General features: G+C 44.6%; 1 protein-coding gene across 2 annotated transcripts in view; it reads left to right on the plus strand.

Moving 5' to 3' along the window:
* The window catches only part of SYT9 (synaptotagmin 9), a 108912-nt gene extending 83092 nt beyond the window's left edge, over window positions 1-25820 (plus strand). Inside the window, exons 4-7 of one of the 2 annotated variants that reach the window (XM_072118632.1) lie at window positions 15871-15991; window positions 16832-17003; window positions 19012-19141; window positions 24031-25820. In XM_072118632.1, the coding sequence (XP_071974733.1) occupies window positions 15871-15991; window positions 16832-17003; window positions 19012-19141; window positions 24031-24099 (492 nt within the window). In that variant the 3' untranslated portion in view covers window positions 24100-25820. Of the gene's footprint in view, window positions 1-15870; window positions 15992-16831; window positions 17004-19011; window positions 19142-24030 lie in introns of those variants that run through there. The other variant, XM_072118633.1, reaches the window with a different exon arrangement.
* The last annotated feature ends 606 nt before the right edge of the window (window positions 25821-26426 follow it).

The following is a 26426-nucleotide window of genomic DNA, read 5'->3' on the forward strand; positions in this document are numbered from 1 at the left end:
GCTGTTTACAAGTCCCGACTTTGATGTTTCCAAGACAAGACATCGCATGAACATCTGGAATTCGTTTTTTTCCCTTTATTTATTTACTTTTTGCTATTTTCCTATATAATGCTGGTTTTGTTGCCTGTCCTATATCAAATGTGGGCATGCTGATGCACTAATATGTCACATCTGTGTGTTACATGGACAGTCAATTGATTTGATTGGGCCCATGTAATGCTTTAGTTCGCCTGCGGGGGTGCTGTAGGGAAATTGAACACTTGTTTCCAGCTGATCCTTCCTACAATCATTATTAACTGGCTTCATTTTTAGGAAGAAAACTACGAAATACCCTTTGCAACCCTTTAAAAAGTCAGCAGTGATAATTGCAGCGTTCACATCAGGTACATGATGTGCTTTATAAAAACTGCTGAGACAGAAACTTTTCTAACTTATCTACGTTTGACTCAACAAAGATGCTGACAGTCACATTACTACTCAATGATCCCACCAGACACCACTGGAAACAGAAATCTATTCCCCCTTCCTTATATAGAGAGCAAGGAAGGAGTGATAAGCACACTGCTGGTAAATACAGCTGGACTCATACTATGAGACCAGTGCAATCAGTGCTACTAATACTATTAGTATGGACCTGGAGCTACTAAACGTATATATTAAATCCGCTTGAAAATACTGTATACTGGTTGACTTCAGTAATGAATTTCCATAAAACAGGCATATCTGGCTCTTCTGCTACCACATCAATCCTGATATTACCTAGGTCACGCCAAATTTAAGGAACATAGGACCTACTGCTCATCCAATAAGGGAAAGATGTGGTGGCATACTATGATTGGTGACCCGTGAGGCATATGCAACACCACCCCCTAGGGTTGACTGAGTGGCTAGAGCACAGAGCGGCTGGCCATGATGGCCTCTATGCCGTAGGTATCACAGAAACGTTGGGTTCTGATGTAGACCTCTTTCTCACCCGTTGGGTCCGGCAAGGTGGAGCAAGAAAAGGGGGTGAAACTGAATGTGGAGAAGGTAACCCCCTGGGGCACTCCTGGTGTAGGTGTCTATCTCCTGGGCAGATGTTATGTGGGAGGCCAGTGATAATAGTAGTGGCAGGACAGTGAACCAGAGAACTATAACAACAAACTGTTCCTTTAATTGGCAAGCTATAAACAGCAGCAAAAAGCAGGCTGGGGATAAATCTTTCCATTAGAGGTTTGCAGGGATATAAATTGGCTGGATGTATGGTGATAATGAGCTCTAGTGGCTTGCAGGAACGTCACCTGACATGTGGTCAGCTTTACTGGAAAGAGTCTCTTATGGAGCCAGATGGGCTCCGCTGCATGAGCAACACAACAATCATTGGGTTTAGCTTCACTGGAAAGAGTCTCCCATGAAGCCAGATGGGCTCTGGTGCATGAGCAATACAACAATCATGTGGTTTAGCTTCACTGGAAAGAGTCTCCTATGGAGCCAGATGGGCTCTGGTGCATGAGCAATACAACAATCATGTGGTTTAGCTTCACTGGAAAGAGTCTCCTATGGAGCCAGATGGGCTCTGCTGTTTGAGCAATACAACAATCATGTGGTTTGGATTCACTGGAAAGGGTCTCCTATGGAGCCAGATGGGCTCCGCTGCATGAGCAACACAACAATCATGTGGTTTAGCTTCACTGGAAAGAGTCTCCCATGGAGCCAGATGGGCTCTGGTGCATGAGCAATACAACAATCATGTGGTTTAGCTTCACTGGAAAGAGTCTCCTATGGAGCCAGATGGGCTCTGCTGTTTGAGCAATACAACAATCATGTGGTTTGGATTCACTGGAAAGGGTCTCCTATGGAGCCAGATGGGCTCCGCTGCATGAGCAACACAACAATCATGTGGTTTAGCTTCACTGGAAAGAGTCTCCCATGGAGCCAGATGGGCTCTGGTGCATGAGCAATACAACAATCATGTGGTTTAGCTTCACTGGAAAGAGTCTCCCATGGAGCCAGATGGGCTCTGGTGCATGAGCAACACAACAATCATGTGGTTTAGCTTCACTGGAAAGAGTCTCCTATGGAGCCAGATGGACTCTGTTGCATGAGCAACACAACAATCAGCATATAGTATGGCAGTGTGTTCATAGCAAAAATCTTAAGACAGAGTTAAAAGCTATAAATAAAGGGTCTATCTTGTGTCTGGGTTTACCTCCAGTTGGGTCTAAAGGGGTAATCAGTCCCACTACCCCCTTTGGGGTAAGACTATGAACAGTTAACTTAGTAATGGCCCAACTTGAGGACATTACACAAAGTGTCGGGACAGGCGCATCAGGTGATTTCCATACTGAGTATGCCTTTAAAAAAATGTAAATTTAATTGGGCGATTGAGGATTGAGGTAAAAACTACGGGGGTCCCTAAAATTTATAGTTTATAATGGGGTCTAATAATTTCTAGTTAGACTCAGCGTAGACCTGGCAGTCATCCTGATCTAATGACCTTCCTTTTTCTTCATGAGACGAATTAACATTTCAGATTCATTACTAAGTGTTAATCGAAAGTCGACATATGAAATCATAAACCCCCCCAAGAGTCTGCAAATGTTCCAGATCCCGATCCCTACTCATTATACCTAATGTTCTATTTCTGCCGCACCTATAATTTACCTGATGACAGGTCTGCGTAATAACCGTACATGATAATTACACCCCTGGTCTACATCTAGAATAGGGCCATTGAAACACCATCAGCTTCATATTTTCCACAATAATATTATTCACCGCGTTCCGCGAACAACAAGTAACGTCCTCATAAAGGGGTATAGAAGGTCGTATACAAAGCGGATTCCTCAGCTTAAAAGGGGTTTGCCCGTGAAAGAAACTTCTCAAATTTTAGTGATGATTAACCCCTTACTTTACAATTTTACTCAGTTTTATTGCTGTTATAGCTCCTATCACTCAGTGAAGATCAATGTAAGATTCCAAGGTGTGGGCGGGGCCTCTCTAAGCAGACACTTCATGATCCCTCTAGTGCTATGAGATAATGTGTGCTGACAATATGGTTAGATTATCAGGGTACAGGGTTTATCTATACTTTTATTAAGCTTCTGAACATTGTACTAGTATCTAGACACATAGAAAGAGAGATGAGACAGATCAGAGTCATGAGATGGATATAAAACACAATGCAAGAGAAGCTGCCCGAATATAGTGAGGAGTTTATGGTCTTATCCAGGGACAACCAAAATGTAAACAGCAGGACTGATAGAGACAGCTTGGACTTATAACTGTAAAATTCAGTATTTTTGTTAATAACAGTAAATTAGAGAATGGGGCAGATTTACTTACCCGGTCCTGTCGCGATCCCTGATGTGTGTTGTCCAATGTGGATGAAGTCCGGCGTGATTCACTAAGATCGCGCGCCCAATATCCTGCATGTGTCGCTTCCCCACTCAGGTCCGCCGGAGTTCACCTTCTTCTTCCTGGTGCATGTGAGTGCATTGTCTTGAGACACAATTTGAAAGTCAAATCCTGCGCTCAGTCCGAATCAGTCGGGTTGTCCACCCCCCCCCCCCCCCAATTTGTGTCGCATGAAAGTCGGTGCACCAAAATCCGATTGCGTGCACTAAAAACCCCTTTTAAATGCAACGTAAATCGGAAATAGTCGGAAAACCCGACGGAAATGCGGTGTACGGACCCTTAGTAAATGTGCCCCAATGTGTAAGTAGGTTATCCTGAGTATATTTTAGAACCTTATCTTCGTGGGAATACCACTTTAATAGGTTAGGCCTTATATATTGGTGGAATATAGGAGCCTATAAATCTAATACAGAACTACTTTCAATAAAAACAGAACAATAAAAAAAAGTGGTACAATTGTATATACAATCCACTAGTCTCATAAAATGAGGCCTGCTGTATTCACAAGCAGAACCTGTTCCCCACTCTTATGATGAGCAGCCTGCCAATCATTGATGCAAAGAGAAAGGAAAGCAGGTTAGGTGTTCAGCTCATAAATATAGCTTGTCCTATGAGACCGATGTTATCTTTCAGTAGCTGATAGTAGCTGTATGGTGTAGATAACAGTACAGTAGTACAGACTTGTAGCTCAGGGTTAATGATGCCCATATTAATAAAGTTGTTTGGTTGTTGAATGTATGTGACATGCAATGTTGTAGTTCTGAGCGGTAAGCAGTGTGCTGGTACCGAGGTTAGCATTGATATAAAGTACAGTACCCTAAGCCATTCATTGTTAAAGCTAAAAATTAGGGTGCGTGCCCATAGGGTTAAAAAAAAAAACATTTAAGCTATTAAAATAGCTGTGGTCCAAAACCAATGCAGCAATATAAATCATGGGGGAGTATTAATAGGAGCCTGTGAGGGCCCATACATGATCCCGCAATACTCATGTATGCTTATCCGGGCCAGGGATTCATGTGTTTTCGATAAAGAGAAGGGAGTATCTTCAGGCAGTGGTTTATATTGTTAAAGGTTCCTGCATTAAATAGTTTGCCAAATCCTTCTAGCTATCAATGGACCCTCATTCTTATGTGTATGGGGGCTTAAAGAGAGCCTACCCCACTAAACTCATAGGGGGTGATTTACTAAGTGCCCGATTCGTGTTTTCCCGACGTGTTACCCGAATATTTCCGATTTGCGCCGATTGTACCTGAATTGCCCCGGGATTTTGGCGCACGCGATCGGATTGTGGCGCATCGGCGCCGGCATGCGCGCGGCGGAAATGGGGGGGGGGCGTGGCCGAACGAAAACCCGACGGATTCGGAAAAACCGCCGCATTTAAAAACCGAAAATGTGTCGCTTGGGAAGCGCTTACCTTCACCTGGTCCAGCTCGGTGTATTCCAGCGCGTTCAGATGATTTTCAGCGCAGCAGCGCCACCTGGTGGACGGCGGAGGAACTTCCTTCATAAATCCCGTCCGGACCCGAATCCTGTGCAGAGAACGCGCCGCTGGATTGCGAATGGGCCGGGTAAGTAAATCTGCCCCATAGCCTCCTTAGGTAGGGCAGGAGAGGTCCTTTCTAGAAGTCCCTATTTTATGTGAAATCTCATCCATTTACCTATTAAAAAAACTCCTCCAAAGTCAGGAAAATATGACTCTTCTCACATTTTCACATGAGATGAGTCAAGTTTAGTGGTTGCAGGGGTAGTGTCACTTCAGAACCCCTATCTCCAGTTCTATAGCACCTAGGAACATGCTGCTGGACTCATATTAAAGATGAACATATCACGTTTAAGATGATATCAGCTTTTTCCTTCTTTGATCTATGGAACTGGAGCTACAGGAAGAAAAATACATAGCTAGAAATGAAAGCTGCAGATAAAGATCCAATTTCAGTCTATTTTTTAACTGCCTGTATCTCCAGTTCTGTAGCATAAGATGAAAGATGAGATTTGTATCTTTAATATAATATAAAAAGCTTGTTTCTAAGTGCTATAAAACCAAAGATAGGGGCTTCTGAATGACACTACCCCTGTAACCACTAAACTTGACTCATCTCATGTGAAAATGGAATGAGAAGAGTCATATTTGCCGGACTTTGGAGGAGATTCCTCATACATTGCACATAAAAGAGAGAATTCTAGAAAGGACTTTTCATCCCCTACCTGGGGGGACTAGTAGTTTAGTGGGGTAAACAGGTTCCCTTTAAAAGTTCATCTCAATTGACTGGGAGACCCCCACCCCTTTAAGACCACGGAACGACACTGATCCGGAATACATTTGGATGACATTAGGTAACACATTAACGTTACATGATAAAACGCACCGCGCTCCGGCTTCTTCTTCCGCTGTTTATCGGAGGATTTGTTTGCTTTTCGTCTTGTGTTTAGTCCTTAGACACTAAACCTGACACGTTTCCCACAAGAACTTGTTAATGCTCGCAAAAAAAAAAAAAAAAATCTATAGCGATTCCTGGCAGCTGGAAATTAATTATGGAGGATATGAAGTCCCTGTAGTCAGCATCCTGTTAGTGTGCAGCTGGATGTCAGCGCAGGTAACGTAATCCACTCCGGAAGCCACTCATTTGTGGATAATAATGAATATATGTAACCATCGATCCTTTTTAGCTATCGTATCATGTAAAGGGATGTAAAACCATTCAGTATCAATTCATGAACAATGCCTGCCGTTTTGTGTATACAGCTCCCATGCTGGCCAATGTTACTGTTACAGAATTTAATCATTGTAAATTCTTCAACCTTACTCCGTGCACTTAGATTTATGATACAAACTGCCCAAAATGAATGTTCCCTGAGCTTTTATTGTCAGTATATAGTGAAATGTGCAGCTACATTGACTACGGTGTTCTCCTTAAACTCCATTCTCACTACATTTGGAGAGGAAATCACTAGATATAAATGGGGCATAACCGATTCTCCCTGTGTACAGCCGGTATCTACATATTTAGAGGTGTCTACCCTACAGAGAGGTGAGACGGTATATCTAAGCTGCCAGTATGTAAGTATTTACCCTATATAGAGCTGATCCACTATGTCAGCTCACATCATATTGTCATTCACCTATATAGCGCTGAGTTGCTGTATCTAAGCTGCCATTTTAAAAACATCCACTTTACATGGAGCACCAGTGTTGTATCTAAGCTGTCATTACACAAACATCAAACTACATAAAGCTGCATCGCTGTAACCAAACTGTGCATATATAAGTATCCACCTTACATAGAGCTTAGCTGCTGTATCTAAGCTGCCAATATATAGACATCCACTATAAATGGATCTGAGCCACTGTGTCTAAGCAGAGATTATAGAGGCATGTACTTTATATAGAGCTGCTGTATCTAAGCCGCCTTTAGATATGCTTCCAATTTACATAGAGCTGATCTATTATATCTAAGCTATCAGTATATAGGCACCCATCTTACATAGGGATGAGCTGCTGTATCTAAGGTGCCATTTAATATACATCTACCTTACATAGATCTGAACCACTGTATATGAGCTGAGATTATACCGGTATGTACCTAACATAGAGCTGAGCTGCTGTATCTAAGCTGATAGTATATACTCTTCTACTTTGATATAGAGCTGACCTGTATCTAAGTTGCTTTCTTAAAACAACATATTGGGGCAGATTTACTTACCCGGTCCATTCGAGATCCAGCGGCGCGTTCTCTGCGGTGGATTCGGGTCCGGCCGGGATTCATTAAGGCTCTGACTTCCACCAGGTGGCGCTGCTGCAATGAAGTTCCCCGGAACGCACTCAAGTACACCGGCCTTTTCCTGGTGAAGGTAAGCGCAAGCCCCGCAACACTTTTTTTTTTTTAAATGCAGCGGTTTTTCCGAATCCGTCAGGTTTTCGTTCGGCCACGCCCCCTGATTTCCGTCGCGTGCATGCCAGCGCCGATGCGCCACAATCCGATCACGTGCGCCAAAATCCCGGGGCAATTCAGGGAAAATCGGTGCAGAACGGAAATATTCGGGTAACACGTCGGGAAAACGTGAATTGGGCCCTTAGTAAATGACCCCCATTATTTATATATTGTATATGTTACGTTGGGCCCAGGGGTGGACCAGCCATGAAGGGAGTTGAGCGTCTTGCCTCAGGCAGCAGCAACTGCAGCAAGATGGGGGGGAGCATTAGGGGCGCAGTCACCTACTACAAAGCAGGACCGGACACTTAAAGGACATCTACCACCAGTTTGTCTGCTGAAGGTTTGTGGTACAACCCCTTTAAACCCTCTTGATATTTCCTACAAATCTGACAGAATTGCGATGAGAGAATCACATGGCCGCCCGCCGGCTCTTATGGATCACTCAGGATGTTCACTTCCTTCCCCTTGTGAGATTCCGGTCTATTCCAGCTCTTTAAGGAAGAATTTTCGGTGTGATTGCCCTTAAGTAGTTGTTTTGGTGTTTACAGCAAACATTTGGATGTTTTGGTTCACTGCAAATCAAGAGACGTTTTCCTGATAATTACGCTCCCGGCGTGTGCGTAGGGGGGGGGGGGGGGAGTGAGGGGCTCCGCAGACTTGGAACGGAGCAGTGATGCAAATTGCCTTCCAATCACTTGTTTGGATCTTGTCTCTGAATTAGTGCAGCTGAGCGTTAGCTGAGCATCATGGGAATTGCAGTTTAGCGACAGCTGGTGCGCTGCAGGTACTGTACCGGGAGGGAGGTGAATATAGAACAATCCAGAAGCTGTAGATACATCCTATTAATGCCTGCATTTATAGAGCGGAAGCTCCTGGTCTTGGATTCCTTCATCTGGATCATCCAATCCACTCCCTCCTAAAAAGAATAGAATTGTTTGCACTGGAATCGGGTGACCCGTGACCCAAACCAACGTAGAGGGTGCAACAGTCCCAATTCCTTCCCATGACATATGTATATAACTAGTAGTAGAACTAGGTTCTCCAAGTTTTTAATAACAAAAAATTGAGTTTGGGTACCCGATCCCCGCCAGTTATTCCCACGATCCCTGCTGGCAACGATTGTGGCAAAGGATGAAAAGCTTCACGTGACGTCATTGGTAGCGATAATCCGAGGGCAAAGGCGGCATTTATAGGGTTAACACCCGTAATCTGTGCCAGCACCAATCGCTGGTGTTACAGGTGAGTCTGAACGTTGAACTTAAATTACCGGCTGAGGTTCGGGAGCTTTCATCTCTATAATTGGGTTGATGCACCCGGGGTGTTGTCTTTCCTCGCGAAGCATTGCTATGGGATGCTCCATGTGTCTTCCTTCATTCCCCCACACCAACCCACTGCTGTGACACCATCAGAGCCCTTCAAGAATTCTAAAGCATATGGGCCTCGGGGGGTTTTGCTGTTAGCAAAGGCCCTACTGCGCATGCACACAATGGGGGTCATTTACTAAGGGCCTGATTCGCGTTTTCCCGACGTGTTACCCGAATATTACCGATTTGCGCCGATTTCCCCTGAATTGCCCCGGGATTTTGGCACACGCGATCGGATTTTGCCGCATCGGTGCAGGCGTGCACGCGACAGAAATTGGGGGCGTGGCCGAACGAAAACCCGACGGATTCGGAAAAACCACGCATTTAAAAAAAAAAATCTGTCGCGAAGCTTGCACTTACCTTCACTCAGCCCGGCTCGGTGAACTCCAGCGCATTCCGATGCTTTTCAGCACAGCAGCGCTACCTGGTGGACGGCGGAGGAACTACCTTAATAAATCCTGGCCGGACCCGAATCCAGCGCAGAGAACGCGCCGCTGGATCGCGAATGGACCGGGTAAGTAAGTCTGCCCCAATCTCCTGGAGTGCTACAAGGATGTCATGGCAGTGGGAAGGTTTGGGAGGATGAAGGTTGGGCTGGTAAAATTGTGCACATGGCCCTCCCCTTTGACTGTGCATGCGCTGCGGTAGTCACCATCCATAACCCACTGCCCACATGTAGTTTGTGTGAGGGGCTCCGCATCACTTTGTTTTTGAGAAGCCTAAAATAGCTTTAAAAAGGGTAGAAATCAAACCATTTTTTTTTTAAATCATGTATTCCGTGCCCCACACTTTAAAAATTTGTTTTACTAGTATCCCATGCGGTAAAACCAGAAACAGAAACAAAATTTTCATGCAAGACAAATCGGGGAGCGTGCAGTCTAATGATGCGACTGATTCGGACTGAGCGCAGGATTCAAGTTTCAGATTGTGTCGCAAGACAATGCACTTACATGCACCGGGAAGAAGAAGGTGAACTCCGGCGGACCTGAGCGGGGAAGCGACACATGCAGGATATCGGGCGCACGATCTTAGTGACTTGCGACACTGTTGGTGAATATTTTCAGTCCACAGTCATATTCCCACCGGGTGATGTATCTGGTGCAGACCAGCTATTAGTTGCTCTAGTTTATGCCAGAATTTTGTGGTGCACGGCTGAATTTTTCTGGCGCACCTACTTAATTTTCTGCTGCTTGGGCTACGCCCCCCCCCCTCCTTTCCCAAGGCCACGCCCCATTTCTAGGCGTTGGAAAATGGTAAAAATCTTTTTGTGAATGAAAAGATTAGCATGACAGTAAATATAAAGGGATTTTCCAAAGAAACAAGTTAGGCGCTATCAATGGGATAGGGCCTAACTTGCTGATCAGTGATGAGACCCCCATAGATCACAAGAATGGGGGTCCTATGTACCCCTACAAGACCCCTCGTTGCTCCCTGAAATTAGTGGAGCAGCCAGTTGTGCATGGCTGAGCTACCCCGTGCCTCTCTATGGAACTCACTTTGTAGAGTTCGGGGAGAAAGGAGAGGTCCGACTGGGGTACATCGGACCCCCAGTTCTCATGATCTGTGGGTGTCTCATCACTGAGACTAGGACCGGCACCAGCACTTGTGCCGGAGCTGTGCGGGCCACATAAGGCTGCACATAAGGAATTCATGGGTAAGGGGGGTTGTATCTAATAAATCCATAGTGGGTGAGGGGGTTTTATATGAAATAACCATGAGGGGGCTGTTTCGGATGATAAACAAGGGAATATTTTAGCAAACAGGAGTTTTAGTTTCAGAACTTTTAATGATTGTGAGTTCACTTCAAAGGGGCCTACTGAGGCTCTGTCGTCCAGGGGTGTACTGAGAACTGGAGCCGACTCTGACTGTGACCCTATCAGAAAATTAGACCTCATCCTATGGCTAGGGTCTAACTTATTTTGTGGGAAAAACCCCTTTAAGACTATGGAACAGATCTATCAGGGCTTGTACACTAGTTTTCTGGCGACCTAAAATAATTAAAGTTCCTAGCTCAAAGATAAATGGGGATGAAGGGGGCTGTGCCGGACAGCGGGGCGTTCCAGCCTCGTGTATGCCCACTACCTATAGCCTGCACCAGAAACTGGCGCCATTCTATGCCAGTCCAGGCGTAGAATTACCCATCAGTGGACATATCCGAAGGCCAAAGATATCCACGACTTCAGACTCTCGGATACCGCGCAGTCACGTAGCCTTCGCGTTACATAATCTTTCTAGTACATCCACCTGTCGCATGCATTGGAAGCTGTTACGACCTTAGATGATGCAGCGCTCTTTCGCGTTCCCAATCTTGATTGAGCATTGATCCATAAAACAAAAAAATTGGATACTTTAGACGACGAAAATTGCGGTAAAAGTGAGTGGATTGCACTTCAGCAGGACACAGGAATATTCTGCGAGAGAAAACATTGCAGACAACTATCCGGGCAGCTCGCCAGCTCCTCATTCAGAATATTTAGATTGAAATGAATTCTGTATAAAAACGAGGAGGGAGAGAAGAGGTAAAATCACTGGATGAGAGTGCGAGCCAATAACCGCGTGCGTCATCTCATCTGTCCCTTTTTCCTCAAAGGACTGTATTAAAATCATGGACACAGCCAGGCAGAATACTGGAGAGAGCAGATGTCCCCACTCAGCAGGTCAGCGGGAAAGTCACACACATAAACATGTCCCTTGAAGTTTCCCCAGATGACACCTTAGATGAGAGTTTTTTTTTTCGTTTACTGCCGGGATTTGGGTTGAGAAAGTTGCATATTATTGTACGATATTCTAATATTCTCTTCTTATTGCCGTTAGATATTGCTCTGGGATTTGGAATTGCAAATAATCTTGCTGCTTGAGTCTCGTTATTACGATTTAATTACAATTTCTGGAATTTTTAACTCTGAAGGTGATGGCGGCTCAGGCGATGGTGGGTTTTACAGAGCTAGGTAACAACTACTACGGGGCTTATGATAGAGGAGGAGACGGGCTCTTAAAGGGTTTTGCCCATAAAAGAAAGTTCTCAAATTTTCATCCCCTAGTGATGTTTACACAATAAAGATAAATTTTAACCCCTTACTTTACAATTTTAGGCTACATTCACAAGGCCGAATGGGGGACGTATATACGGTTGATGCATATACGCCATATAAACGTCCCCCATAGACGTCAATGGGCTCACATATATCGCTATAGCGAGTGGCGGGGCTGAGTGGCGCTCACCCGCTCCTCCTCTCCCAGTGGCGGCTATGTGCCCGCCATGCTGTGGTACGGCGGGCACACGTTCGTGTGAATGTAGCCTTACTCAGTTTTGTTGCTATTTTAGCTCCCATCACTCAGGTGCACTGCGGCTTTGGATCTGTAGTTTTAGTGTGTCTGAAATCAGGGGCAGGACTCCGTTGATTGTCCGGGATCATGTGGGGCATATTGGGACGATCGCCCATGATGCTGCACTGTTGAGTCCGGTCTCTTTGTCCGATTCCTTTTATCCTCCACTGCACCTCTCCTCTCCACGGATCTCAGCTTGGATTAAATTGGCCACAGCAGCCTTTTTATTAACAATACAACATTAAACAGTTAAATGCAAATTAACAGTAACCCCCCCCCCCCCCCCCGCCCCCATCTTTCTAAGAGGAAGTGAGGTCCTTGGAGCTCCAAAACTGACTACCTGCCACTCTGCACCCCTACCATCTATCTTTACCCCCAAACCGCCACCTCCGGTTCAAGGGCACCATTAAGTGCAGCAATGGCCATCTCCATTACTTTTTCCACTCTCTGGAACACCACCCAGCGGGAACCCAAACCGCCATCCCCCAGGCGGCCCCCCAAATTAAATAGGTGAGCCCTATCCACCTGGTATTTTTTTACCCCCCACTCCACCAACTCCAAGGATCTTGCTCCTCCCTCACCTCCTCCCCTCAGCTGCCATGACATAACAGCCCCTCCGCCTTCCCTTGTTATTAAATAGGGCGGGTGGGACTTTTCCTTTGTCTCAAAAATGGCTGACTGGTCCTCTCCTGTTATGGCCCGTAAGGAACACCCCCTGACAACACCCGCTCTTGCCCCGTTCCTCCCCCTGACTACTAATTCCTCCCACCAGGCTGCGTCATGTCGGCCTCCTCTAATCTTCGGCGGTCCGGCCTCTCCTGGATTGTGGTGAAAAATTGTGACTTTCCCGCTGAATCCGGGACAGTTGGGAGATTGGCACATTAGTTGGTGAATGCGCTGATTGGCAAGAGAGAGAGAGGCCGCGCATGCTCCCTACGGGAACACAGGAGAAGACAGTAGGAAACTGGGCAGGGAGGAGCACCGAGAACAAAGCTGGAGCAGAACCCACCTGGCTGTGCTACATTCCTATGAAGGATATTACACATTGTTCCTCCAGTGCTTCTTATATATTACAATATTCTCATATTTTCTCATCCTCTTATGTTCATCATTTGCTGAACGGATCCAATTTTAGTCACCGAAAGCTGAGCCTTAGGGCCTCACGATTTGGGCCTCTTCTCGGCAGTGCCAGTTGGCCGTGCAGTTTTAATTAATGGAGCGATGATACATTCATTACACGAGGTTACTGTGAGTAAGAGGGACCTCAGTATTTCCAGGGATGATGGCGATGGTATATCAGACGCCTGCAATGAGATGAATCTGCTGGCTCCATGTAGATATGATGTATACGAGAGACAACATGTTCCACTGAGGCCAATCTGAAGTCATCATCATTATTGGTTACTATGGGAAAATGATGATAACCGGCATTTCATACATCTGGAAAGACGAATGATAACCCCTTATACCCCACAACAACATAGCAGCACCATCCAGAGACTTAGATGCTAGCAGTCTTGTATAGTAGAAGTACTTTCCTGATCTTAGCCATTTGGCTACAATAATTAAAAGAGTGAAAGATTTAAAGGTGTCAGAATACTTTCCGTACCCACTGTAGATACAATATAGATAGAACGTTGGATACAGGATATGTGATACAGTAGATGGACACAGATCATTGTCTCGGATTGATATGACCCAGTGTTGCTCTGTATTATCCTGACTCGTGCTGTTATCTATGTGTCATGCACATTTCTCCCTCTTCTTGATATTGGGCACGGAGCGGAACGCATGTAACCTGATTTACAATTGATGGAATATTCGGAAATACTTTCCTCATGGTTTATCACAGCGGTGCCCTGATTATAAGACCGGACCCCTAGAGGTGGGCAGACATCTGCATCTACCATGGAAATTCTGCGTCACCTAACATGTAATCCGCAGTCGCCAGCTTCCGGTCACATTGTAATATTTACCACTTTGAAGACCGTGATGTGGAATTCCCTCATCAATCTCCATTGTATTATTCCTTATCTTTCTGTCTGGAAAGTTCTGTGTGTTTCTAAGAATAATTGACTGGTGTTTTATAGATTTGATTATCGGTATACAGTTTTATGAAGTGTTGGAGCACCAGTGCATGATGCCGCCCACGACCTGGGGCACACGCCGGATCCATCAGGAGGTTCTGACCCTTCTACATCACTGACCTGGTGAAGAATTGCACTCTAGCCTGTGCCTACACCGGCACAGAATATAGGCAATGTGCAGACACGGCACCACCCCCACCGCACCCACCAGCATAGAGGGAGGAGTATTAGTAATTCCCGCCTCTGCAGAGTCGTATCAGCATATAATCCCCCTTCCCAAATGATCAATCTATAATCTGTATCTATAATCTGTCCATAGAATTACATTTTTATGAAAGAAGAGTTTTTAGCGGTGCCGGGCCATGCCGTGGGCCAGTGCGGGGCGTTCTTGCCTTGCACCTGTGCACTGCCTGTAGTCTGCTTCCGCCTGGGGCCTCCTGATAGAACCAGCACACGCCAGGGTGAGGGGGCACCGTCATAGGCTGGTGCACTTAGCTCCAGCATACGATAGAAGTACCCCAAAAACTATACAATTATGGGCGCATGTATCTCAGTCCTGCAATTTGTGCCTCAATTTTTCTTGGGCAGTTTTTGTTATTGAGTTGGGGTTTTTTGGGGGGGCACTTTTACTTCAATTAAAATTGTGCTATTTTTGGCACAACTAACACAGACAGTTTTCAACACCTAGTGGGGACTGGAATGTATTTGCAAATTTTTTGCGACTTTTTTTTTTTGGGTCGCAAATCAGTGATAAATCATGAGCCAACATGTGCCGGCAGGTGCACTTCACAGATGAGTTTGGCACAAAGCACAAAAACCAGTGCGCCACGAGCTTCAGAGGACTGCAAATGCAAAATACACAAAAGAAAAGTAAAAAACGCAAATTAAAAGATACGTCTGCCCTATAAGTTGCAATTCGAGGCAGTTGGGCAGGAAGGAGGTTCAGACACGGGCTATATACGGACCTGCCGAAGAACTAAGATGGGCCCACAACGCCCAGATATTTATCAGGAGGCCAGTGTGGTGTGCCGGCATACAATACATCCTTCCCTCCAGGTAATAAAACATATTGAGGCGCATCTATCATGTGCTGGTGCAATTTTTGGCTGTCAGCTGGGAATTATGCCTATTCCAGGGCTTGTACAACAAAAACCATTAAGTGGCTCCTTGGGACAGTTCTATGTCTATTTCTGGAGGTCTAGTAGCCATCAGATTCATGAAAGTAGCTTTGACCTTTTAATATATGTTCTTATAGTCTACTTTATGTCTGGGATTTTTTTTCAAAAAGTCCCCCCAAAAAAGTCTCAAAATACATAAAAAGTCCCAGCACATAGACCAGCAGGGACTGGAGTAACTATGAGACTTTTTATGGGACTTTTTTTAAAAAAAAACTCCCCATCATACGCTGCCGCACATAGCGCCTGCATACAATAAATCTCCCCGAAAATCTTTTGATGCCCTCCTGTCGCAGATGAATACGAAACATAAAAAACTTTGCGACTTTGTGCAGAGATTTCCTTGATTTTTCTACTGTAACTTTTTAGGATAAAGAAGAAATGGTCTGAGAAAGACGACTAAACCTTTTCCCCCAGAAATAATGGTGCTGTAGGGATGAGCCTCTGACTCTACTTCCATTATATCCTTCAATAGAAAAGCGTTTTCTGTGCATTGTCTTCCGATTTCTAAGGCTGCGACGTCTTCATGTGGAATAAACCTTCTGTGCGTCGTTGTTTAACTCCTAATATTCCTGTCATTGTTTCCTAGGATAACGTTGACCTTGGTGACTTGATGTTCTCTCTCTGTTATCTCCCGACTGCCGGAAGACTCACCATCACTATCATCAAGGCAAGAAACCTCAAGGCGATGGATATCACAGGGGCTTCTGGTGAGTGATCAGGGGGAACGCTAGAGAATAGTCTACTGAGGGTCTCATGGGACTAGAAAGACACAATCATTGATGTGAGATAAATAGGATTATAGATAGGAGAAAGATATGAGATAGATAGATAGATAGATAGATACTGATTGAGATAGATGATGATGATGATTTAATGGATAAGGAGCCCGTGGTGGTGACAGCCGTATCCAGGGATTAGACGGAGGCAACGTTGTGCAAAATAACTCATGGTACTTTATTGAACAACAGCAGGCAACAGGCCTAGACGGTCTCAGAACAGATGCCGGATTACTGGAGTGGTCATGGAGAGTGGTCCTCAGAAATAGGACACCAGCCTGGTAGCAGATGCAGGCTGGGATGGAGCTGTGTCCAGTTGTGGAAGCTGCAGGCTCTGGTCCTGAGATTAGCTAAGTGTCAGTCCTGATGGTGGACTGAACACTGTCTCTCTCTTCACTCTGTATCCTGGGAAGAGGATCTGCTCTCTAGGGAGAGCTGGTGGTAAAGACCTGAGGCCCCTCCCTGTCCAGGGGTTTTATTATCCTGGTCAGGCGGTGGCTACCTCTCCAATCACACTCCAGTGTACATTGTAGAAACATCATTGGTTGACAAGATCACATCCAATTAACCATTGCCTGTTCAGGCTGGATCTACAGAATTACCTCTGACTTACTGCACTACCCCTTAGGCGAGTTAGGATGAAATGGAAAGTCGGGTTTCCTTCACAAAATGTATGTGACCTATAGATCGGGTGCAGTGGTAGCACACGGCCGAGGGGTTACTGTACTGACAGCTTCCTGATACACCTAACCCCGCGCCTCTGTCTCCTAGATCCCTATGTGAAGGTGTCCATAATGTGTGAGGGGAGGCGGCTGAAGAAGAGGAAAACATCGACCAAGAGGAACACGCTAAATCCCGTGTATAATGAAGCCATAGTATTTGACGTCCCGCCAGAAAACATCGACCAGATCAGTCTGCTAATAGCGGTGATGGATTACGACCGGTGAGATATTACACTGAGCTCCCAGCTATCAGTGACGTACAGTATTACGTTACAGTTATAATATCCCCCTCAACTTTAAAGGGGACCTTTAACCACCTCCATCAAAACCAACTCTTTGCATCCTTGCATCCTAGATGCCGCTCCACAGATTCTGACGTAGTTGGAATTTTCTCTGTAGCCCCAACGGATCCGGAGTAATCACTGTAATTACTTCTACATCTCTACTGACAAATGGGTGGAGTCAAGTTTTCTGCTTCAGTCCAGGAGCACCCATCTGACAGTAGAGAGTGTATTGAAGGAAATCTGACATTTGATTTCATGCATTATGAACCAAACATACCTTGAGAATGCTGTAGCTACACTGATGCAGAAACATATCTTGTTAAATCCCTGAAGTGAGTGGTTTTCCTGAAAAAACTATTATAAAATGATGATAATGAGGCTCTGTTCCTCCTGTGACTACCCTGGTGCTTCTCCTCTTTCCCTAATTATACACTGCTCCAGCCTTGTCCTGCCCAGCATAAGCCGAGAATATGTCATCACTGTGTTGTCCCTGACAGACAGAAGTAATCAATCGCTGCACCATCCCCCAGCTGCTGTGTATGAGTCATCCAGCTCAGGTTGATTAGTCCTGTCTGGACAGTTCAGGAACCTCCGCGTGTAATGTATTTATGTAGGCACCCACCTTTCCCAAAGTCCTGAAACCACTTGGAGCAGGGATTAAACAAGATATGTTTCAGCATCAGTGTAGCTACAGCATTCTCAAAGTATGTTTGGTTCACGATGCATAAAAGCAAATGGTAGATTTCCTTTAAACATTGTATAAAACAATTGAAACAGAACAAAGCTGATTATGCTCTCAGGTGGGTGGTGCTGGCTCCACCCATTTGACAGCTGATTAATGGAAGGTGTCAGGTGTTGGACCCCCGCTAATCCCAAAATACTCCTTTAATATCTTAAAATATCTTTCGAAAGGGGTAGTAACTAGATGTTACTTGCCAAGAGGGCGGTTACTTTTTATTTTCATAAAACATACAGAAAATATAAAAATGTGGCACATTGGCGCCGGCTTTCACTCAACAGAAATCGGGGGGCGTAGCCATCGGACAACCCGACTGATTCGGAAAAAATGTGGAATTTAAAAATGAATTTGTGTTGCAAGATCAGCACTCACATGCACCAGGAAGAAGAAGGTGAACTCCGGCGGACCTTGGCGCAGCAGTGACACCTGCTGGATATCAGGCGCACGGACCTTATTGAATCCCGGCAGACCCAAATCAGCATCGGAGAACGTGCCGCTGGATCGCGACTGGACCGGGTAAGTAAATGTGCCCCAATGTATGGTGCTAGTACAACACCGTGCCATCCACAATATGGTGTTCATTCCTGGTAATCCCTGCTCTGAGGTTGGGCCAAGCCTTGATAACCCAGTAGGCAGGGGCGGAGTAAGACTGCCATGGGCCCTGAGCTGTATGAATATTATAGCCCCTACAAGTCTGGAATCACTTCCTACATCTGGGACTAGAATCAGCTTCATGGTGATTGGAGCATGTGTCCCTTCTGCTGCTTTCAATCTGCGTTTTCAGGACCTTTGGAGGACCTTCAAAGGTCCTGAAATGTCTCTTGTTTATTGAGAGCAAGAAGAGATGTATGAGGATTTCATGGGTTAAGATCCTTTTCAGTATGCAATTTGGTGGGTGGTTTGGGTGGCATGGGCCCCCTGTAAGGCTTGGACCCTGGGCTACCACCCATATCATCCCTTTATTATAATTCACTATAATCCACAATGGGCAGTACTGTGGCTCCAGGGGTGCCAGGTTTTGGACCCTCACAATTCTCATCCTATGGATACTGAACATCATCATTGTCCTTAAAAAAACACTTTTTCTGCTCATATTTCTTAGCCTGGTGTCCACATGTGCAAAAAAAAAATTGTATAAATGTTTTATAAGTGTGAACTGTTACAATGTATTTCATACAGAAAAAAAATTATTTAACATTTTCACAGTGTAGGTCACAATGAGGTCATTGGGGTGTGTCAAGTAGGCAACGACGCCGAGAGCCTGGGCCGGGAGCATTGGAGCGAAATGCTGTCATATCCCAGAAAACCCATCGCCCACTGGCATCCACTTGTTGAGGTAAGACTGGCATCAACTTACCGGCAAACCTTCCCTTTAATTTGTCGTACCATCTAACGATTTGTGGTCATTATACCAAAATTTCCAACCTGGTTTAGTTATTTCTGGACCTGTAGGATAATTCGGGAGAGGAGAGAAGTGAATGGAGATCAAGGCACCAGGCAGTCATCATTAAATCTGTCTGGGTCATCCTGCAGCTTGCAATGTAATAGAAAACCTAGCAGCTGCAGGAGCCACACAAGGAAAAATCATTCATAAACACCTATAGAAAAAGTGTCTCCAAAAACTCCAAGGAATGTAACTCTTTGTCCAAACGTTTAGAATTTGGAACCTAAAAAAATTAACAGCAATAAGAGATTTAAAAAATGTCTTTGTCATCATTCTGAATCATTTCAGTACTTTATAAAACTTTATTTCACATTACCTGGCTCCCTACCAGCAGAGTGTGTTGAGGACTGAGGCAGCTGAGGTCGCTGCAGCCTGTGTGTACATGTGTCAGTCTTCTCTCCGCCACACTCATCCAGCTTCCTCCCCACTTCCTGTCATGTGCATTGAGCAGGCAGGAGAGGGAGGGGGATGTTGTGGAGTAGAGGAAAAATTCATGAGGAGACACAGGCACACAGGTTTCAGCTGCACTCCCCCAGGAACTCACCACACGCCGCTGGCAGGGAGCCAGGTAATGTGAATTAAACTTTTATAAAGTATTGTAATGATTCTGAATGCCAACAAAGGCATTTTTTAAAATCCGCAGAGCAGAGGCTATTGGAACCTGTCACTAGGTAAAAATAAAATTGCTGGTGACAGGTTTGCTTTAAGTCTAGCTAAAGTCCATATCGTTAAGAAAGAAATGTAAACAGCTCTAAAGTCTTGTAAAAGCCTTCACAAGGATCACAAGGCATGTTGTTTGCAGTGCAAAAGCTTGGCTGATCCAGTCACACATGGGTACAACATTTGGTGGTTACAGACTCTATTAAAGAAAGAAGTGACCCTCCCACTGCAGCTTCTAAAAGTGACTCATCTCAGGCAAAATATGACTCTTCTCTGCTCATTTTCACATGACATTTGAGGCAAATTTTTTGCATAGGCAAACGGGTGAGATTTCACATAGAAGAGGGAATTCTCGAAAGAACATTTCATTCCCTACCTGACGGAGAAGTAGTTTAATATCTGGTTAAGATGTCAGACTCAAGTTATCTGGGGTGAGCAATGTGTCTACTGATGGGCCACACACACCTGCTGGCCCTTGTTGCCACATTAGGAGGATGTCCCCTCTAAATGCTTCATCCAATCACAGGCCTTGTAGGGTAATTATAAGGTCTAGTCTGAAAAAAAACAAAAAAAAAATTAAATCCATATTCTATCTATATCCAGAGTATCATGCGCTGATAGTAAAACACGTCCCACGCATCTCAGATTAACATATATGGAAATAAAAGGGAAGGTGTCTGCGAGTGAATCACTTTCACAGCCGGGGAATTAGGTACAGATTTTGTTTATTGTGCAGACGTGAGAACAGGATCTGTCTCTGCGATGTAACATCAGCTCATCAGCTATTTTTGTAAACCTCGACTTAGCTTTGCTTTTTTTTTTGCTTTGCCTTTGCAACTTTTTTTTCCCTCTAATTGCAACAAAGTTTTCAAGGCACTTGAAAAAAAAAAAAAAAAAGAGGTGTGGCGAGGGCGGGCAATAGAGGCCAACACCCTCCCATCAAACCACTCCCCTTTAGAGGAAACCACACCCCTTTATGTCAAGCAAGTCATAAAAGTGTCTAAAAACTGTGTAAAACTCTTGGAACAAGACATGTTAGTCCAATATTGGCACAACTTTTGATGTTTGTTGTCTTTGTTGTTCTTCAATGACCTCAACTACGGTCCAACAATGGAAATATCTATAGAAGATGAAATCTTGCTCAAAGTCTCCAGAAACCCTTAGCAGCTAAATGGGGTAAGTGATTCTTATCGGTTCTCCAATGAAGAACAGTCTAAGAATGTATCAATTGAAGGGAACTTATCATCAGGTTTTCACTATTGAACCTAATGACGGGTTCCCACAGAAGTCAACTCACTTTTTTTCCATTCAGTTTTTATTCTAAAAACCCAAAGCTTATATATTTGTTAAAGGACATCTACCACCAGGATAAAGAATTGTAAACCAAGCACACTGACAAACTGGTGAGTGCCCCCTCTGGCAGGTTCTGCTTTTCTTTTAGCTTCTTAGCACCTTGTTTTTACAATAAAAAGGTTTCACAAATTATGCAAATGAGCCTCATGGGCTCCATACTCTATAGATGTTAATGGAGCTTAGAGCCCCAAAGGCTCATCTGCATAATTTTTAAAACTTTTTTTTATTAAAAACAAAGGCATATGAAGCTACAAAAAGAGCAGATCCTGCCAGAGGAGGTGCACACCAGTATATCAGTGTGCTTGGTTTGCAATCTTTCATCCTGGTGGTAGATTTCCTTTAAATCAGTTTTTAAAAAGTAGCTGGCACCTTGACAGCGGACTCCCCAAGTCTCAAAGGGTTTCCTCTTCTCTAACGTCCCCCTCCATCACCTCCCTCATTCCTCCCTCCCTCAGGAATGAGGGAGCTGAGAGAGACGTTGGCCGAGTCACACAGTGACTCACTGAAGAGAATTCCTGAGGGAGAGGGGAATGAAGGAGTTGAGGGAGACATTGGAGAAGAGGAAACGAGCCCCTTGAGACTTAGGGAGTCCGCTGTCAAGGTGCCAGCTACTTTTTAAAAATGTATTTAATAAATATATGAGCTTTGGGTTTTCATCATAAAAACTGAATGGTGAAACAGTGAGAAGACGTCTGTGGGAACCTGTCATAAGGCAGGTTTGTTTCAATTGATACATTCTTAGACTGTTCTTCACTGGAGAACCAGTAAGAATCGCTTACACCAAACTGTGATATTCCTCAGGGAGGGGGGATGAGGGAGCTGAGGGAGGCTGCGTCACGGTGACTCACTGTAGGTAAATCCTGAGAGAGGGGGGAATGAGGGTACAATACTGAGGGAGACTTTGGAGAACAGAAACCACTCCCCTTTTTATAATAACAACTGGAAATAGGAAACATTGAGAAGACTTCTCAGGGTCAGGGTCTCAGGGTCATTAGATGTAATGGTGAAGTCCTGATGTCAGGTTCCCTTTACAAAGTCTTTATTTTCTTGACAAGAAGGCACTTTATGGTTGCAGATACAATGAATGGTCCTACAAGCTTAATTGTTACAGAACACAATGGGGGTCATTTACTAAGGGCCCGATTCGCGTTTTTCCGACGTGTTACCCGAATATTTCCGATTTGCGCCGATTTTCCCTGTATTGCCCCGGGATTTTGGCACACGCGATCGGATTTTGGCGCATCGGCGTGTGGCCGAGCGAAAACTCGACGGATTCGGAAAAATCCGGGAAAAATCGCGGGACTCGCGCTTATCTACACCAGGAATAGGCGGGTGAATTTCAGGGCATTCCGGCGGGTCTCGGGGAACTTCAGCGCAGCAGCGCTACCTGGTGGACGTCACTACCTTAGTGAACCCCGGCCGGACCCAAATCCACCGCAGAGAATGCGCCGCTGGATCGCGAATGGACCGGGTAAGTAAATCTGCCCCACTGAATCCATGGCCACCTTCTTCCTATGTGGTGCCCATTTCAAAATCTTTCAATTCCAAAGCCACAACCGTCTCTATGTACTAGATGTTCCCATTCTTATACTACACGATTGCGTCCAGATGACAGGTTCTCACAGATAATTGATATCATAACCTTCAGAGTCTGACAGATGTAAGAGAAGGCAATTAGATGAGATTGTGACCCCCAATTTCTGTAGGGCAGAGATGGACAATACACTCCGTAGGCCATACAACAAAACAAATGTCTTCAGAAAATCCAAGGTAAATATCAAGCTCCGTCCATTGTTTTGAGTGATTATCCCTCCACGATATAATCTTATTGACAGCTGCTCCACCATCCTGGGAATAGAATTGGCCTTTACCGGCCCAAATGACAGGTTTCATAGACGTAATTATAATGTAGTTTGTCGGAAATACCTTTGAGATGAATTCAACCAGGTCAGATGTGAAATGAGGAAATCAAGACCATGCATCCTGGGCCACCAATTCTAGAACATGTCAAACTGGGGTATCTTGGGCCCAAAAGATAAAATTATAAGGGGTTCCCCCTTCATCATCCTCCAGATCCTAATAGAGCCTAGTAGCCTTCAAATTCGGTTGCCTTCTCCTGGATCTCAGAGGGTCCAATATGAGGTTAGACCCAGGGTCCACCAAGGTTTAAAGTCCAATGTTACCTCCAGGATCAAATTTACCATTTGGGGCAAGCCATACAAGTACCGTTTTTTAAAGTTGGTTAGAAGTTTGGTGGTATCTAACAGGATAGGCGACCATTAGTGGTCCCAACACTGGTAGTCAATTATGAGACATGGTTGCTCATGTTTTCGTCTTCTCTATTCAAAATCTATGGGTCTGACCAAGATACTGTCGCTGAACTCTGTATTTGGCTTTATCCTTCAATCCAATTTTGCCAAATGTTGAAATAATGACCGCCTTGTACTTGTGATTGTGGTCTAGTCCTGTATTGGGACTCCTTGTGATTGTGGGGCAATCCTTCTAGTTTATGATGTAGACTTTTTGACCTGCAGGACCTATTGGACCTTGTATAATAAGAAGGGGGTAGATGTCCTGGGATTCAACCTACTTGAGAACCTCAAATACTCATCGATATCTTACGAGACAAAACCAAGACACAAGTTTGGTCTTCCTGAGACTGTACATAAGACAAATATGAAGTCATTCTGGTGTCAGGTAGCTGCCGGTAAAGGCTTTATGAGTACATATCCTATACACAATATTAATCTATCCCTTTTTGTACCTAGTGGTCAGCACAAAATGCAGCGACGGGCAATGGATCGTGCAACTCTCTGAAGGGTCCACCATCTCCGTGAACGGATGAATACTTCCCGTGAAGGTCAAGCTTATAATATGGAATCTTAAGGAGCGCTGCTTTCACGCACTCCTGCGTCCCCTCAAGCCAGAAGGAAGGAACATGGACACTAGAAGATTCAAAAAAAAAAGGAACATGTATGATATCTGGTGCCAAGAAAAGTTGCTAGAAGTTGTTCTACGCCATGGCTACCACATAGTTCATAGCGGTCAGCCTTGGAAAACCCGTAACCGAGCCATGATGTGTGCATCTATTCTGCTGCGCAGGTTTTCATGGATGTTCCTGAGTGTACGTTTCTCGTTATTTTGTTATTTTTTTCCGTTCCTCCCCATCTTTTCCTTTCCACTTGATGATGACATCACTAGATTTGGAATGTTTTTTCAATGGCATGCTGCTTAGATCCACCTCCATAACCTGCTCACGTCATATCAGTCTATGGCCCGTGTTGGTTTTTCTGATGACATTGGTTTATCCACAGGCAACATTGTTCTTTCTTAATTCAGTGTTCTCATTGTTTTCATTATAGTAAAATTCGGAGCCCCCCCCCCTCCTTGACTGATGTTTTTGTTATGTACTTCTGGGGATATGGACTTGCACAGTGTAAGAGGATTTGCAACTATATCGTCCCCTTTTCTATTTTACATAAAGTTGTGGTGGTCAATTTGTTGACAGGAAGTGCGTGAAAAGTCCCTTTTATTTCAGCGAAAGGGACAATGACGTATCTGATCCCTCAGCAAGTAATGGGTTAGGAGATCTAACTTTTGGCTCAATTCCGTAACATATTGGATGAAGGGAAAGTTTTTCCAATGGGAAGTTGTTCATGTAGCAGATCAAAAAAGACCAGAATTGTCTCTGGAATCGATTGCCACAGTATTTCTAAAGAATATCTTTATGAGAATGTTATTATCTATTTCAATAAATTCTCATATTCCCCAGGAAACTAAAAAAAATTAAGTTTCATCTTTTCTTTTACCTCTAAGTTGGGCGGTTCCTTTCTTATGCCTTCTACAAATTCATAAGTAGAGATGAGGGGACCCGATGGTTGGGTTCGGTGTTTAGGTACGGCCACCTGATCCAAATTTTCCCGGATTGGTGGTCGAACAGCCAATCCGGCAAATTGACGCCCCTAGAACTAGCCATGGCTAGTTCCTAGGGCGTTAAGTTGCCACATTGGCTGTTCAGCTGCCAATCCGGCAATAAGTCTGGGTCAGGCAGCCAAGTCGGAACACTGAACCCGGCCAACGAGTCTGCTCATCATTATTCATAAGTCGATAGCCAAGTGGGTGTTGCCAGTTGGGGGCGGACGCTGCACAATGTGATGCTGTCCAATCAGTGCTGACAGTGTAAGACTGTCTGTGGGCATGCCCTCTACTAGTAACACCCACTTGGCTAATTACTCATTGCTATTTCATGGGGAATACAAGTAATTGCTACATCCAACATTACGAGAAAAGCGACGTTCTTCTATAAAGCGGTCTTACACATCTCTTGGCCGTTGCCCTTTAAAGTGAACCTTTCATTGGTTTCCTCACTGTGCAGGTCCACTCCCATGTTATTCTTTGGAAAGTCTTTTAAAAAAACCGCTTGGCATCGAAAGCGTGTCCTGATATACTGTGTCGTAAATGGTGCATGTTTCATCCTCATACGAGATATGAAAGAAAATATACTGTACCGTCAAAGATTTTCCTAAATTTTATATAAAGTGTAAATCTTATAACACAAGTTCCATGTCTGGTGTGTTCTTTATGGAGACCTAGTCTGTACAAATCACCTTGTTCTTAATAAAAAAAAAAGGATGGGAAGATGGAGTTATTCACTGCAGGAGAGGATGATGTAATCCCTGGGTTATGACTAAAGGCAGAATAATCAATTACTGCACCATCCCCCAGCTGCTGTGTATGAGTGATCCAGCTCAGGTTGATTAGTCATGCCTTGACTAACCTCCATTTGTAATTACAAGCTCTGTGTCTAATGTGTTGATCTAGAGTGGTTTTGTGAACCCACCACGAGGACCTCAGGACCATAAGCCACCATCTACAAGGTCATGATAGACGATACTATGTTAGAGGGGGAGCTGCTATTCTGGAGTCACCCAGGAGTGAATGGAGCCAAATCGGGACAACTATTCCTCCTGAATCCCCATACACATACACCCTCAGCTCAGCCAAGTATGCATGTGTTTAAAATGGAGAGATTGGATGCATCTGATAGCAACTTTGTTCCTTTGCAACAGAAGCATTGAACATTGAATATCAACATTGTACATTTGCCAAAATATGCAAGTGACACTCCCCTGACCATCTAAGGACCTGCTTACCAACTTCCCCA

This window comes from Engystomops pustulosus, chromosome 7 (genome assembly GCF_040894005.1).
Source record: "Engystomops pustulosus chromosome 7, aEngPut4.maternal, whole genome shotgun sequence".
Lineage (NCBI taxonomy): Eukaryota > Metazoa > Chordata > Amphibia > Anura > Leptodactylidae > Engystomops > Engystomops pustulosus.